General features: G+C 37.1%; 2 protein-coding genes across 3 annotated transcripts; one reads left to right on the top strand and one right to left on the bottom strand.

Moving 5' to 3' along the window:
- Positions 1-5,713: 5,713 nt before the first annotated feature.
- Positions 5,714-7,738, bottom strand: LOC108987685 (dynamin-related protein 1E-like). The gene is made up of 4 exons (XM_035690322.1): positions 7,709-7,738; positions 6,616-6,703; positions 6,461-6,525; positions 5,714-6,010 (listed from the first exon to the last, which is right to left on the bottom strand). The coding sequence occupies exons 1-4, from the start codon at positions 7,736-7,738 to the stop codon at positions 5,714-5,716; spliced, it is 480 nt and encodes a 159-aa protein (XP_035546215.1).
- On the top strand, positions 7,649-14,700 carry LOC108988265 (DNA topoisomerase 2). 2 transcript variants are annotated; one of them, XM_018961487.2, is made up of 19 exons: positions 7,649-8,312; positions 8,859-9,151; positions 9,261-9,327; positions 9,418-9,688; positions 9,820-10,019; positions 10,113-10,322; positions 10,461-10,574; positions 10,672-10,782; positions 10,887-11,051; positions 11,143-11,484; positions 11,597-11,730; positions 11,841-12,195; positions 12,291-12,477; positions 12,567-12,616; positions 12,711-13,139; positions 13,218-13,401; positions 13,504-13,565; positions 13,661-13,775; positions 13,865-14,700. In XM_018961487.2, exons 1-19 carry the CDS (start codon positions 7,737-7,739, stop codon positions 14,461-14,463), a joined length of 4,464 nt encoding a protein of 1,487 aa, XP_018817032.1. In that variant the 5' UTR covers positions 7,649-7,736; the 3' UTR covers positions 14,464-14,700. The 2 variants fall into 2 exon arrangements, with proteins under 2 accessions (XP_018817032.1, XP_018817025.1); XM_018961480.2 differs by having other exon boundaries at positions 13,658-13,775; positions 13,865-14,699.
- Positions 14,701-17,572: the final 2,872 nt, after the last annotated feature.

Genomic DNA, 17,572 nt, shown 5'->3' with positions numbered 1-17,572 from the left:
ACAAGGTGGCGGCAAGGGTATTGTTTTGCCCACCAAGTGTTTGGTTTTAGTCTCAGTTGGAAAGGCTCACTTGTTTTCTAAACTATGATTGAATACACATTTTTCTCATCAGCACAAACTTTTATTTCATCATTAATAGAATTAATGGCGAAGAAATTCCATCTCAGAAGCCAATTCAGAAATTCCATCTCATTGGCATAATCCTACCCCATCACCAAAATAAGAACGGGAGAAAAAAATAAGAGAGAAAAATAAATTACTAATATACTACCTTAAATTGTCTTGGGAATGTGCTGCCGTCGGCTTTTGCTTTGCGGTTGTTTAAAGGGAATGAAAGTAGTTCTCTTCCACAGGACTAAAGAAAAATACAGCTCTTTATATGTTGTTTGTGTACAATTATCTTTGACTCTTGCTATCTGACATTCTAGAACTGGTGGCATCAAAGTTACATATTAAACTATGAAATCAAACACTAAGGAGTATCGATTAGTTTCACCCAGCTCTTTTGCCCTTGTTTTATCTATCTTATACATATCTCTCTGCATCTTTGCAGCCTATATTTTCTTGAAATCAGCTTACCCAAAGAGATGAGCTTGTAGTCATGGACAACCAATTGTTATTCCCAGTAATGTACATTCCTGAACTGTCGTGATGGGTTTTCAAATAGTGCCTGCTATTGTCAACTGGCATTGAAGACCTGTAGTGCTAAAGGTTGGCTTACTTTGATCTCCGCCAGAAGGTAGAGAGAAGTTAGCCTTGTCCTTGTACTGATCCCAGTTCGTATCATTAATATAGCAGATATGTACTTCACTATTATTGCATTATTGGATTGGGGAAAAAAAAGAAGATGCTTTGAACACGATGATTGTTCATGCAGGCGCTAGCTAGCTAGGATTAAGCTAATTAGTAACATGAGCATTCTAAGCATTCTAAGATCTTTTTTCCACATATATTATATATACATGAATTCTTTGTTATGTTGCAGCAACCTCTTTGTTTGCCTCAAGGGTGGTCATGTTGCTGTTATGCAATGTCTTCATCGCATTTTTCATCTTATTTGGTTGATCGTTCATCAAATCATGGTCCAAAATGTTCATGCAGGTTGATGGCATGTCTTAAATCTCAAACACCCCAAGAAATCCAAGACGGCCTTTCTTTTCTTGTCCTAAGTACAATAAGGAGGTCAATACTAATTACTAAGGTTGTAATAGGTTTAAAAGTGTACCAAATTATGTAACTTTCTTAAGGTTGTAAAAGTGCACCAACTGTGTACCAAACTCTCAGAACATGTAATATTATTTAATATATTATGAAGTGTTGTTATCTTTTCAACAATTCGTATTGTTATGTTTTCAATACTCTCAGAATATCAATGAATGCAAATGAAACATGAAAAAAATGGAACTAGCATGTACTACCAGGATTGTGAACATTATAATGACCATTATGGTTTACTCGAACAAGTTGCAAAATACATTGAATTACAACAATACACCAATATGCTTCATGATTCCATCGAGTTACATAGATGAAGTTACAAAATAGTTTATGTCCTATTCTTTTAACGTAGTCAAAATACAGCAGTTTACACAGTCTTCTCATCTCTCGACCATCATGCAAATCTGATTATGCCAAACCCATGCATATCTCATTATAAACAGCGAGCATCATGCAAAAATGATCATCAATCCTTGAGAGAGCCATGATATTGGAAGTCTACCTACAAGTAATTTAGAAAATTGTGTAAAAATCATGACTAAAAATATAATTATTTGTTCAGCATTTGTGGAAAAAATAATCCCCATTATATGGTTTGAGGAATGTAAGCAATAAAATTCACCATCCTGAACTAGTTGAACCTAGGTTTTAAATTCACCATAAATAAAATTATATGGTTCCTCACAATTGGTGAAGCCTATCTCTATATATAACTAAAAAAACTACTCTGTTTGCAATTATTCATATCAAATTCCTTGCCAAAATAAAAATAAAAAAATACAAATCAAGCCCACCTTCATTTAATCTTTTAGTTCCACTTCCACCGCAAGAATGCTATTAATTGATAATTACAAACTGTTTTCAGCTTTTCTAGTTCCCTGTTGTTGGTATTCTCTGCTGACTTATTTTATTTTCTGGAATCTGGATTAGTTTCTCATGGATGGTATCACTGCTGTAAGTTTTTTAAGTAGAGTGCATAAAAAATGATGCAGTATAATAAGAGACGTAATCAAATGTTGGTATGATAACAATGTAAACAAATAAAATTGTTAGGTACCCAACAAAAAATAGCAAAAATAAAAAAAAATAAAAAAAATCTTCAGGATCAACAAGTATCAACGATTTTTTGAGATCAGGGAAAAACATACCACAACACAGCAACTTTGTGCTCGTGTAATGCAAGGATAATGAGAGAATGATCGAAGTCGGTGCCGATAGTAATGGAGGAGAACCTCAAGTCGACGGCGGCAAAGTAGATGATTCCAAGTGTTAATGCCAAAAATTACACAATAGATCGGAAAGGAAGAAAGAGTCATCCCTAACCCACATTGGTGATTCGGGCCTCGATACGGTGTTTTTCGTGTTCATTCATATGATAAATAATAAATAAGCAAATAAAAATAAATAAAGGGAGACACAAGATTTACGTGGTTCAGCATAAAAGCCTACGTCCACGGGTTATTGGGGGCGAAATCCATTATATCAGACGATGATTTTACAATGTCTTATAGCCTCACATCGCTCAATACAATGGAAAAATTTAGTTTCAGGAGAGTTCCTCTAGAAAATTAGTAGAGAGTGTTTGGAGAGAGCTTGTCAGATTTGTAGAGAAGCTGCTCTTTATATAGAGGTTATTTTCTTGGAATGATAGAATCCAATTTGACTTGTAATACATTTTCCTTATAGGAGTTTGAGCCAACTTCTTTGCCTTATCTCTTTCCTGTCTTATTTATTGGTTTTATCTCTTCCCATATTGATAAAATTCCAGAGAGTTTGACCCAATCAATTTAGTCTCTAATACCGGGAATACTCAAAACGAAACTCTAAGACCCATCGGAGGGATTTACGAGAAAACCGACGATGGTGGAAGAGCCGAAGGTGGTGGAAAAGGGCGATGGTGGTGGAGGACTCGACCATCACTACTCCGTCATACATGGATTGAAGAGAGGAGGGAGGAAAAATTTTTAGCAAATTTCAGAGGAAAAAGAGGTTTTGACAGAAGATACAACCTAAAGTATTTTAAAGATATTATAGTAATTTTAAAAAATATTTAGGGACAAAACTGTCCAGACTTGCGTGGGCAGTCCCAATTTGGGGACTTTACGTAGATTACGCGAATTAGTGCTACCTACCCATCATGTTAATTTTGGTCTTTCTTCAAGTTTGTGGGTGCTTATGCTTTTAATACAACCTATAGCACTAAGATGTGGTTTGGATAGTGAGTTAAGATGAAAATTGAAAATTAAATAAAATATTATTTTTTAATATTATTATTGTTTTGAGATTTGAAAAATTTGAATTGTTTATTATATTTTATATGAAAATTTGGGAAAATTGTAATGATTAATGAGATGAGATGAGATCAATTCTGAATCCAAATGGGACTAACTCACATCAGTTTGTAAGTTTATTTCTATAAAAGAAAATTCTATATACCATATTATCATTCTACTTTCATCCCATTATGTAAGATGTGATATGTCAAATCTTATATAGTAAAATAAAAGTGAGATGATAATATGGTGTATATCATTACTCTTTTATAAAATCGTTACGTGACTGAAACACTTATCTTATTATTACGTCTAAGTATTTTTTTAACATCCTTATTTTTCTAAAAAAATTAAAATATATATATAATTTCACTAATAATCACTTTCTTAACTATTAAGTAAAAAAAAAAAATAGTAAATACATGGTAGAATACTATAACCCTTTCATTATCTATAAAATATTTGCAAATAGATATTTTATATACACAAGTAACACATATAAGTAGCATGTGTGGACTATTTGAAATGAGAGGAATTGTATGTAGGTACATTCTTTCAATTTTTGCTACAAGGGATGTCCGAGAGTTGTCGAAAAAGTACATTATGGATAGGTAGAGGAAGGACATTAAGCATAGATATGCTCTGATTCGAAATAGTTACGATGACTTGAGTGGTAAACCAGAGGCTAGTAGGTACTCTACTTTGCTAAAACTATGCTACCAAGTAGCTAAAAATGTAGCTGAAAGCGAAGATAATTCTATAGACATGACACAGAAGTTACAGGCAATGAATGAAATTTACACTAAATCAATACCCCATGCCACATTTGCAAGTACTCATACTTCCATTGATGTTGAGACTGGAAGTTTGAAGAAAGTGCTAAGTCCTCGAGTTGTTAGAGGAAAAGGGAGGCCCCTTATCGAAGAGGAAACAACCTACAATAGAGAAGTTACAAATCAAAACCAAAAAGGCCGGTGGGAAGCAACAGAGAAAAAATGTGGGAAGATTTAAATAAAGTGAGTTTAATATATGAAAATATCTTTAATTAAGTTATTTAATTTGTTTATGTATTCAAATGTAGGCAATTGCACGTCTGGAAGATGTAGTAAACCCAACAAATTCGATAATACCGTCTAGCAAACAACAAAGTGTTGTTTCGTAAGTACCTGATACACAACAAAATATTATTTCTCAAGTAAATGTTGTTAATTTTCCCTTTTATTTCTATGTTGAACAATTAATGAGAAGTTTTGCATGAGTTTTACACAATGTTTCGTACTACTTGTAGGTGAACTTACAACTTCATGGCCTTTTTGAGGATTGATGAGAAGACGTTGTGGACTATTGCATTTTGATGATGTTAAAAGACGAGAAGACGTTGAAGACTGCATTTTAACTTCTAATATCAGTGTATTATTTAACTCGATGTATTGTTGGCGGCGATATCATGGAGAACTCAATTTTTTAAAATTTCAAATGTATGGGAAAACAACTTGAAAGGAATGCTTGGAAATAAATTTCTTATTTGAAAATTTTAATTTCCTTGTCAACAAATAGTGGGTACAAATTAGCATGACAACAGGAAGTTGATATTCTGAGTATTGAAAATATGACAACATTGCAATATATTAACATAATAATCCAACTGTGTTGTTCTTGAATATTACAATATTGATAAAGGGTCTAAACCTATTACAATCTATCCAACAATATTACATAGTTTGGTACAACAAAAAGCTCATCCTGATTATCTTGGATGTCCTCCCAACAACATTACATAATTTGGAGTTCTTCCTTTCTCTTTTAGAGGTGAGTTCTCTTTCCCATTCAACTTTTTCTTCATTACTCTCTCTTGGACTTTATCTTATTGCAGAATGCAGGGTAATTGATGTTCATGATCAGACAACCCATGAGTCAAAACTTTCCACAATAATTAACAGAAGTAGAAATAAAAAGTTAATAAATGTCTTACCCTCCTTCCAAATGCTCTTTAAAAATCCGGTCAAATGCACGACACATTTCCAAGATAGTGTACAATTGAGCCTATACCATCACATATGGGTTCAGGTAAGAAAAAGCAGCATCTTGTTAAAAAAAATTACAACAGCTTCCAGCCACTTACCCCAGCATCAACAGCAATACGTCGACCAAGATGATCCATCTCCGACTCAAGTTCATCAATGCTTCGGTTTATTAAAGATGTTATACTTGGAATACGAGCCCTAATTACAGACTCCAAGTGCTAAAAACAAGATCACAACATCTGTTGATAAGCCTATGAAAATAATTGTCTTAATATTCAATGAAGGTACACAAAAATAAAGCTTTGAGAGGAGTCTTGCAAGATACATCGAGCCCATTTTACTGGCCAAGTGCCCATAGTCAGGACTGGTTGCAAAGTACTCATGTTCCTTGCGCCTTGCAACTATCATGTCAACATTTTTATTGATGTCAGCCTGTGAACGGTTCACAATTCCAATCCAAGGATGTTGAAGTCGATAAGATCTTCCTTCAAGAACCTGAGGGGATACAAAATATGTATAAGGCCAAGCAAGCATAATTGTCAACAGAGGAAAAAAATATCCGCTGAAAAACTATTCTTCTTTGATTGCAATTCTACTCAATGATGTGTTAACCCCAGCTACGGATCGTTTGTTTTTAGAGATGAGATGAGATGAGTTGAGATTAAAGTTAAAAAGTTGAATAAAATATTGTTAGAATATATATTTTTTAATATTATTTTTATTTTAAAATTTAAAAAAGTTGAATTGTTTATTTTATTTTATGTGTGGATTTGAAAAAGTTGTAATGATGAGGTGAGATGAGATGAGATGAGATGTTTTTTGAAAACAAACGAGGCCTTAAATTCAATTAAAAATGTTAACAATTAAATGCAGAGCCTAGACAAGATCCTAATGAATCGATTAAAAGATGGGGTGCCTTCACACACACACGCACACAGATCTTACATCCAATGCATTAGTTCCTTTGTCCATCAAATCCAGCTTAGTCAACACGCCAAAGGTCCGATCACCTGTACAATTAAGAAAAAGGGACTCATTAGGAAAGGCTACACAAAGAAAAAAATTAAAAAGATATGCAAAAAGCAACAAAAAGGGTATACCACTGGGATCGACTTCCCTAGCAAGTTTGATAGCATCTGACGTTGCAATATCTTGATTGGCTGGAGATATTGCTAGAATGATACAAAGCTACAAAAAGTCCATGGTCATCAATTCAACAAAAATAATGTGACACATTAGAATTTTCGGATGAAAACATATGCAACATGTAAAACGCCCACAGAATAACCAAGTATGACAGGACAAAACAACTTGAGACGATAGAGGATGGAAAAATGGCATGATTCAAGAAAGGAAAAAGATGCAAGATAACATAAAAGAACAGTCTATTTAGGAAACTATAAAAATGTGCACTTAAAAAAACTGCAATACCAGCCCAATAACTAGAAATAAACAAAAAAATCTAACAATTCCATTCGTTAAATCTTACATCTTCTCACAATGACCAAGGGCGATTACAATAGAAGAGTAGAAAATTGATTACACAAATCTACGCCTTACAGCCTACGGGGGAGAGAGAGAGAGAAACACGCATGCGACGTCAATGGGTCGAGGGAGCTGCGCAAGCGATGGCGATGGTGATGGCGACGACAACGGGCCGGGGGCGGAGGCGAGTTCCTTTGCTCTGCTTTGGATTTCACCAAGGAAGGAAGCTCTGGAATGCTCCGTCCACCTTCATGGACAACAATAATGAGTGGTTTGGATTTAGAGATAAATTGAGATGGATTAAGATGATTTGTGAATAGTAGAATAAAAATTAAATTATTTATTATATTTTATAAAAATTTGAGAAAATTATTTTAAAATTTGAAAATTTTAAATTAATTATTATATTTTATATGAAAATTTTAAAAAATTATAATAATAAAATAAAATAAATCGAGATAGGCTGGTTTTGAATGCGAACAAGGATAAAAAAAACCCAAACTCAAACATTCCAGAGCTTCCTTGCACGGTGATACCCAGAAGTTTGAAAGAACCCTTTCCAAACAATCCTCCCGCCCAAACTCAAAATTCAAATTCAAATCTCACTTGACCGTTAACCCTTCCCTGCTAAAAGACCCCTCTTCTCTCCGTGGCATGTGCGTGTAAACCAAACCCAAACCCAAGCAGCGTTTCTTTCTCTCATCGAACCCTCTGCACTATCCCTCTCCCACCGCCCATGGCAATCGAAAAGAAACGCCCCTTACAGACCAGCAATGCCGCCAACATTGACCCCGCCCCCACCGCCGGACCAACCACTGCCAAAACCATCGAAGAAATGTACCAGAAGAAGTCCCAGCTCGAGCACATCCTCCTCCGACCTGACACCTACATTGGCTCCATCGAGAAGCACACCCAGACCCTCTGGGTCTACGAGTCCGATCGCATGGTCCACCGCCCCGTCACCTTCGTCCCCGGCCTCTACAAGATCTTCGACGAGATCCTCGTCAATGCCGCAGATAACAAGCAACGAGACCCAAAGATGGACTCGCTCAAGGTTGTCATTGACGTGGAGGCCAACTGCATCAGCATCTGCAACAATGGTGATGGGGTACCGGTGGAGGTTCACCAGGAGGAGAAAGTATACGTTCCGGAACTGATCTTCGGGCACTTGCTGACCAGCAGTAACTACGACGATACGGTGAAGAAGACCACCGGTGGGCGAAACGGATACGGTGCCAAGCTCACCAACATCTTCTCCACTGAGTTCGTCATCGAGACTGCAGATGGGAGACGCCAGAAGAAGTACAAGCAGGTACATATGAACTATTTACGGTTCATTTCTTTTTCTCAACATCAATACCTGGCAATTTTATTTAGTTTTTAATTTTTTCGGATATTACAGTTCTGTTTTGGGCGGTTTGAATTTCGGTCTGAGTTGTCAATTTCCGTTCGGAGTCTTAAGTTTTTATTTCTTGTATCATAGATGTTTATATAATGATTGAGTTCTACTCTCCAGTTTGTTCATGTAGTTATGAGGTACGTTTACAACTCAGTTCTTGGCATTAGTGTAAGTAAACGTGCCAATAAATTATTGTTTTTAGGGTGTTTTCTTAATGTGGTTCAGTGTTTATGTTCCTGATTTGTTTGGAAGATTCTTCGGGCTACTGTTGGTGCTAAGAATTCTTGGTTTTGATGTGGTTCACAGTTATTTGCTGGTTTGCATTTAAGTTTTCTAAGTCATCGTGAAGTACTTCTAGTATAGGTTCCCGCCCGCCAGGATCTAAATTATGGTTAGTTGGGAAGTCATATTGTTTCATCTGTGTTCTAACTTCAGAAAATTGGTTTTGCTGATCTGAAGGTGTTCTGTAACAACATGGGAAACAAATCAGAGCCAGCCATATCAAAGTGTAAAGAGAGTGAGAACTGGACGAAGGTGACATTTAAGCCTGACCTAGCAAAATTTAACATGACCCATCTTGAGGACGATGTGGTTGCGCTAATGAAAAAGCGGGTGATTGACATGGCTGGCTGCCTTGGAAAGTCTGTAAAGGTTGAATTAAATGGAAGTAGGGTCCCTGTAAGAGCGTTTACTGACTATGTGAATCTATATTTGGATTCTGCAGCTAAATCCGAAGCCGAGAAACCTCCAAGGTGCTTCCTATGAAATCTTGTTATCTTTGTCCACTCTTCTGTCCACCCTTCTGTTGTTATTTTTGTTTGAAGCTATATGATTTTCTTACTAGATTCTTGATTTCCACAGCTATCATGTGAAAGTTAACGATAGGTGGGAGGTATGCGTGAGTATTAGTGACGGGCAGTTTCAACAGGTATCTATAAGATCTTTTGAAGTAAAGGGAATACCGTGTCCATTGCAATTGCAATTGTTTGAGCCTTATATCAATGGTTTTCCTTACCAGGTCAGCTTTGTGAACTCGATTTCCACGACCAAGGGCGGAACTCATGTGGATTATGTCACTAGTCAAATTACAACCCATGTGATGAATTTCGTAAATAAAAAGAACAAGAGTGCCAATGTCAAAGCGCATAATGTGAAAAACTACTTGTGGGTTTTTGTCAATGCTCTCATTGACAACCCTGCTTTTGATTCCCAGACCAAGGAAACTTTGACGCTTCGTCAAAGCAGTTTCGGGTCCAAGTGTGAGCTATCACAGGATTTTCTTGCTAAAGGTTTGTTTTGCCTCGTCCTTTCTGTTATTTTATTTGTATGATAAATATAGCTAATTATTCATCATTGTAGACATTAGAATACAAACATTTAAGCGCTGGAGACTGATTCTTACGTACCAACTATTTTACAGTCACAAAATCCGGAATTGTGGAGAGTCTCCTGTCGTGGGCAAATTTTAAGCAGAGCAAAGATCTTAAGAAAAGTGATGGAACAAAGACAGAGAAGATTCATGGAATTGAAAAGCTGGATGATGCTAACAAAGCTGGGGGTAAGGAATCTGACAAATGTACCTTGATTTTGACTGAAGGAGATTCGGCTAAGGCTCTTGCAGTAAGTTGTCTTACCATGCAGTTCATTTTCCCACCAATGTAGCTCATTTTGGGTTTCAATTTCATGGTTTTTGACATAATTGGTTCTATACAGTTGGCCGGGCTTGCTGCTGTGGGTCGAGATTACTATGGTGTGTTCCCGTTGAGAGGTAAATTGCTCAATGTGAGGGAAGCCACTAATAAACAGCTCACTGAGAATAAAGAAATCGGGTACATCAAGCAGATTCTTGGACTTCAGCAGAATAAAGAATATACCAGTATCAAGTCCCTGAGATACGGTCACCTGATGATAATGACTGATCAGGTGTGACGCCTTGAACTTCTCTCTTTGCCTTTTGTTGTTGTTTTCAATTTATATTTCCCTCTACAATGCTAACAGGAAGACATTTATACTGCTGCCGATTACTTGGATAAGAAACTTTTAGCTTCTATGCTTGTACAGGATCACGATGGTTCACACATTAAAGGGCTGTTGATCAACTTCATTCATTCTTACTGGCCATCACTGTTAAGAGTTCCATCTTTCTTGGTTGAGTTTATAACTCCTATTGTGAAGGTTAGTATTTTTAGTCAATCAATTCAGTTGTTTGCAGGCGTTTAGTAGTCATTGAAAATCTTTCTTGAGGGAAAATGACTGGTTATCATCTTTGCAGGCAACTCATAAAAATGGGACACAATTATCATTTTACACTATGCCTGAGTACGAGTCGTGGAAGGAAAGTTTGAGTGGCAATGCAAGTGGCTGGTCTATTAAGTATTATAAGGTTTGTCTTTTTTGTTTGTTATAAACCAATTAAATCACCTTTTATTCCGATATCTGTTCTGTCTTTAATCTTCTTTCATATACTGATTTGTTTCCCATTTATAGGGGCTGGGAACAAGCACATCAAAGGAAGGGAGGGAGTACTTTGCGAATCTTGAGAAACATAGGAAAGATTTTATATGGGTAGATCAGCAAGATGGGGACGCCATCGAGCTAGCATTCAGTAAGAAGAAGATAGAAGAGAGGAAGAATTGGCTCAGGCGATTTGAGGTCAAAGTTTTCTCATCTTTTCTTCATGTTGTTTTTAAGTGAACTGATATAATTTCGCTCTAAACCAACTTGTCGTTTTGTGAATGTGCAGCCTGGCACTCACCTTGACCAGACGGCCAAACTCATAAAGTACAGTGACTTTGTCAACAAGGAGCTTATATTGTTTTCGATGGCGGATCTTCAAAGGTCTATTCCTTCGATGGTTGATGGCCTGAAACCGGGCCAAAGGAAGATTCTTTTCTGCTCTTTCAAGAGGAACTTTGTCAAGGAAGCAAAAGTCGCCCAGTTTTCTGGTTATGTGTCTGAACATTCAGCTTATCATCATGGCGAGCAGAGCCTTGCGAGTACCATCATTGGAATGGCACAAGACTATGTGGGCAGCAACAACATTAATCTTCTTCAACCGAATGGCCAGTTTGGCACCCGTAATTATGTAAATGCACAAACACCAATGTGACACTCTTTAAAATCCTGAAGCAATGCTGCTTCATTAGTTCGGTTCTTATTTTCACATTTTGAACTTTGTTTATTCTATTTGATTTCAGGGAGGGAAAGATCATGCAAGTGCTAGGTACATATATACCCGACTTTCTCCCATCACAAGGTTTCTATTCCACAAGGATGATGATGACCTTCTTGACTACTTGAATGAAGATGGGCAATTAATTGAACCGACTTGGTATTCTTTTCACCTTTGTCCTTTCTATTTGGTAGGAGGGTTTTTGCTTTTATTTATATGAAGGTCTTCTAAACGAGTAAAGCTTGCGAATTTCTTTTTGTCTATTTTAGGTATATGCCAATTATACCCACAGTTCTTGTGAACGGTAGTGAAGGAATTGGAACTGGATGGAGCTCTTACATTCCTAATTATAATCCAAGAGACATAATTGCAAATCTAAGGCGCTTGTTGAGTGGTGACGCCTTGGTGCCTATGGATCCATGGTATAGATGGTTTAAAGGAAGTATTGAAAAGATTGCCAAGGAAGGTGGGAATGGTTACATTGTTAGTGGAATTATAGAGGAAGTGAACGAGACAACTCTCAAGATATTGGAGCTGCCAGTCCGTCGTTGGACTCAGGATTATAAAGAATTTCTGGAGTCTATTTCTTCAAGTAATAGAGAATGCAAGGATCCTTTAATCGAGGTAAAATTATCTAAGCCCATCAGATATTATGATATCCACTGAAACATGTATGGGAATTGTATCCTGTTTCTCATGAAAAATTATGTTGGCTGCAGGATTTTGACATGAATTGCGATGACGTAATAGTAGAATTTGACATCTACTTGAGTGAAGAGAACTTTGCTAGGGCCAAGCAAGAGGGTTTGTCGAAGAAATTCAAACTAACCACCACAATTAGCACAAGTAACATGCATCTGTTTGATCCCAAAGGCGTGATAAAGAAGTACGACACCCCAGAACAAAGTATGTGTTTGAGAAAATTAACTACTTCGATTCCTCATTTATATTTCAACGATAACATGCTTTACTGATTATGATTTTCCTTCCCTCAGTTCTTGAAGAATTTTTTCACCTTCGACTTGCGTTTTATGAGAAAAGAAAGGTGAGCTTACTTGTGGTTATAGGAAAGAATGTCAATAGCTGCTCAATGTTTTAGCTGCTCAATGTTATAACAACAATTTCATAAACGCACGCAGAACTTTCTGTTGGAGAAACGTGAAATGGAGTTGTTGAAGTTGGAAAACAAGGTGAGGTTTATACTTGCAGTTGTGAATGGAGAGATCATTGTGAGCAACAGAAAGAGAGCTGATCTGTTTGTTGAGCTGCAAAGAAAAGGTTTCACTCCATTTCCCAAGAAAACTAAAGCTGTAGAGCCAGAGGTTGCTGGAGCAATTGATGAAACAGAAGAAACAGAAGACAACTCTCCTGCTGTTAGCAAGAATGGAGTACTGATCAGTGATTACGAGTATCTGTTGGCCATGGCAATTGGAACCTTGACCATCGAGAAGGTTCAGGAGCTATGTGCTGACAAGGATAGGCTCAATAAGGAGGTCGAAGATTTGAGAAAAGAAACTCCAAGGTCCTTTTGGATGAAAGATCTGTATGCTTTAGAGCAGCAACTCGATGTACGATTAAATAAAGCAGAATTTTATATTATGCTTCTCTCTTTCTTTTACTTGACTGATTTGATTTGTGCGATTCAGGAGATTGAAAAAAGTGATGCCCAGGCAGAGGAGCTGAGAAAGAAAATGAGAAGCAAAGCAAAGGGTCAAGCGCCTGGTAAGGCTGGTAGACAAGCGCCCAAGAACCAACGCAAGGAGAATAAGAAAAAGGCAAATAATGCGGACTCAGTTACTGAAACCATCTCAACATCTGCAATGGAAATTGGTAAAGCCTGGAATGATATCATTTTTGTAATGCCTGAACTTTTCTTTTCGATTATTATTTTGATTTTTTTTTTTTTTTTTTTGCATTTGTTTGCTTTATCAGAAAAAGCTCCTGAGGTGGTGAAACCCAAGGGGAGAGCGGGGTCTAGGAAGGCTCCTACCAAGGTTTGTTCTGTTCCAATATTCCATTCTTCCCCTATAACGGATCGTTCTTGAACTCATGCTGCTTTTACTTTTTTGTTTCCTCGTTTTATCAGCAGGAAAGGCCCACTGTAGTCTTGACTGATGATGACGACGACGATGACGAGGAAGTGCTGGAGCTCAAAGAACGACTTGCTGCCTATAACCTTGAATCATCTCCTGATCATTCAGCAGGTAAATATCATATACGTGTTGATTATGAATTTGCAATGTCATTGATGTGTCGGAGTGTTTTAAGCTTATCTTTGTTTTTGTGCCCATAGCCATGGAGACGGAAGTGCCTAAAGTCCCAGCCAAGAAGAAAGAACCTAGCAAGAGGACTGCTGCGCTGAAGAAGCCCTTGGCAACTGTTTCAGAGATATCTTCAGATGATGAAGAGAATGAGGTGGATGACGAAGAAGTTGTAGCTGCCCCAGAAAGGGGCAAGAAGGGAGGTAGAAAACCAGCTGCAAATGCCAAAGCTGCTAAGCCCCCTGCAGCAGCAAAGAACAGAGGAGCAGGCAACAAACAGAAACCTCAAACGCTGAGCCAGAAGCTCATATCTGACATGTTAAAGCCTGCTGAAAATTCATCTGGGATTTCACCGGAAAAGAAAGTGAGAAAGATGAGGGCATCTCCATTCAACAAGAAAAGTGGTTCCGTGTTGGGCAGAGTTGGTGAGGCAAATGAGTCCTCTGAATCCGAAGAAAAATTGGGTTCTGCTTCTACTTCTGGCAGTACCGAAGAAAAGGTTGAAGTCGTGCCAGCAAGATCAAGACCTCAGAGGGTGAACCGCGCGCAGAAAAGGTATGTGGTGAGTGACTCTGAAAGTGAGAATGCCACTGAGGATTCTGACTTTGTTGAAGATGAAGAGGAAGATTAGATTTAGATTAGGCGTTTTCCGTTTGAGGAGCTGACTGTAAAAACTCGAGATTGGGAATTAAATCTCATTCCCCCCCTTATATTTCACTCCAATCTTCGTTGAAGGACATTTTTTTTTCCCTTTTCAGTTGAATTCTTAACAGTTTAAGCATATCCTGCTGATTATATATATATATTTTTTAAATTTAGTCGAACAGTTTAACCATGATTACATGGTTTCATAAAAAAATACATCAATGATGAATATAAGGAGTACCAATAAATTTAGTCGAACAATGCCCTCGTGGTTGTCCTTTCTTCGAATCCTTATCTAAAAAATCAATGGTTCTATTCATCGTCATTTCTTTTGCCCAAAAATTTGTTGCCACGTTAGCCTCTAAAATTACGTTGAAATCGAATATTAAGCAAATTTTGAAGATATTTAGGGCAAAGTTTGGGGGATGGGTTGAGACACAAAATTCTTATTTCATCTTATCTCATTATTATTTCTTTTTCAAATTTCCATACAAAATATAATAAACAATTCAACTTTTTCAAATCTCAATTCAATTTTTTCAAATCTCAATATAATAATAATACTAAAATATAATATTTTAAATACTAAAACAAAACACAAAATTCTCATCTCACCCTCTAAACTTGCCTTAATCTTCTCTCAAAATTCCTTAAAAAACCAATATTTGTATATTTCGAAAGCTAGCCAACTCATCACAACACTTGAATCAGATTTCACCAATAAATCTCTCAACCTAAGAGATTGACACAACTGAAGACAATCATGAAGAGTCCGACACTCGGCAATAGTATTCGTCGCCTGTCCATAAAATGAGCAAAACCTGTTATCACCTTACCTCTTGAATCCCAAAGTAAACCCCCACCACTGGATCTCGAATTGCAAAAGCATCCACCATCAACATTAAGTATAAACAAGCCCATTTCTTACGACTTCCAAGCTATTTATCTTGGTAATTTATCACGAATAAGAAGCATAGGACAATTAAGATCCTGCAAAACTGAAAAATCATTAGAACCCATCCTCTCAAATTTCCGCAAGCCATTTGACATATCCTTTAAGTTCACTTTCACTACTCTTAAAATTTCCTTCCAATCAAAACTAACACTCTCCATCGGAGAAGCACATCTAGCCCTCCAAAAAGCCCAAGAAATTATGATGGGCAACACACCACGGATCCAACCAACCTGCGAAAAATAAGTCGCACGCCTCCACCATAAAACCATCATCTCATCCCAAGTTAGAACCCGTGGCAACCGAATCCCACAAATCACCGCAAATGATTCCAGGTTTTTTTCAGCCCCTCTCCCTCACAAAGAACATGGTCTAACGTCTCCACCTTTGGCTCTGCACAACACGTACATTTGGAGACCAGTGATATACCCAATTGCATAATGGCCTCATCAACTAGTAAAGATTTCCTTCTAGTTCTCCAACAACAGAATGACATTTTCTTGGGAACCCCCTCCTGCCACAACCACCTACGCTAGGAGTACAAAATGCCTCTCTTTGGCACAATTTGCTATGCAGATTTAGTAGAGAACTTTCCATCAATCGACGAAACCCATACGCACATATCCTCTCCCTCATTCATTCTTATATTCGACCGAACTATTTTTTCAACCACTTGCTCAGAGACCAAGCCACGAAGCCTTTCTACACTCCACCCAAATTCATCCCAAAGAGATTTTATTTGCAAGCTAGAATCACCTCTCACCGAAGAACAATCTGCCAAAATCTCATCACCCAACCAGTTATCGAACCAAAAGCTTTGCTTTCCATTACGAATAATCCATCTAGAATTTTTCATCACAGTTGGCATTAACCTCATAACTCCCTTCCAAAAATGAGATGCCCTCCTAAAGTTCATAACCGAATAAATATGCTTATCCCCCACATATTTAATAGAGAAAAAAATTAGCCCACAAAGAAGTACATTGTTGCATTTTCCAAGTAAATTTCATAAGTAAAGACGTTTGTACTTCTGACAAATCACGAATCCTTAGCCCCCCTTCTTCAATTGGCAAACAAAATTTTCTCTACGAAACCAACTTTTTTTTTTTTATTATTATCTAAAGATGATACCTATAAAAAATTAAAGAAAATCCCCTTCAAAGCCAACAAAACTCCATTTGGTAGATTTAAAACTGAAAGCATGTGAATCAGCATACTATTCAAGACATGTTTAATTAAAACAATTTTACCACCAAAAAAGAGAAGTTTACCTTTCCACCCCGCTAACTTTTTTTGAATCTTCGCAATCATTGGATCAAATATTTAATTCATATTCCTCCAGTAGATTTAACCTAACTCAGAAGTATGATGAAGAAATACAATTAAAAATCATATTCCTCTATTTATCTGAGAAACCCAACCTTTTCAAAACCTCTAGTAAAAACCCCCAATTGACCCTATCATACTCCTTGGCCATATCAATTTTAACCATAACATTTCCTCCTCTCACCTTTCGATTCATCTCTTGAACCATCTCCTATGCAATAGCTATATTATCAAAAATATTTCTCCCCCTAATAAATGCAGATTGCTACTGAGAAATAATTTTATGCAACAAAGAAGCCAATCGAAATACTATTACCTTCGACAAAATTTTATAAATCATTGAACAAATGCTAATAGGACGGAATTGCCCGAAACCTACAGGTTCGTCAACCTCAGGAATGAGCACCAGTTTAGTAGCACCACAAAATGTTGATAGCGGCATTCCCTCAAAAAAATCAATGGCCAATTCCCGAATGTCATGCTTAACAATTTCCCAAGCAAGAATAAAAAAACTAGTCGAATAACTATCCGGTCCTAAACTACTATCCAAAGGAATAGACCAAAGTGCAGATTTTACCTCTTCCATTGAAGGCCTTACGGTTAAATCTTCATTTTCTACCTCTGAAATAGTCAGCATCAACAATGCCAAAGCGTCTTCCTCAAACCGCGTTCCCTCCATAGCCAGTAACTCCTGGAAAAATGCCACTGCCCCATTCTGCACCTCTTCAATAGATTCTAAAATCAACCCATTTTCCAGTCGCATCTTCTCAACCCTTTTATTCTTCTTTTTAATGCGCATCATTGCATGAAAAAAACT

Source organism: Juglans regia, chromosome 5, assembly GCF_001411555.2.
Source record: "Juglans regia cultivar Chandler chromosome 5, Walnut 2.0, whole genome shotgun sequence".
Lineage (NCBI taxonomy): Eukaryota > Viridiplantae > Streptophyta > Magnoliopsida > Fagales > Juglandaceae > Juglans > Juglans regia.
Note: the sequence above shows the minus strand (reverse complement) of the source record. Positions and strands in the feature narration are given on the sequence as shown.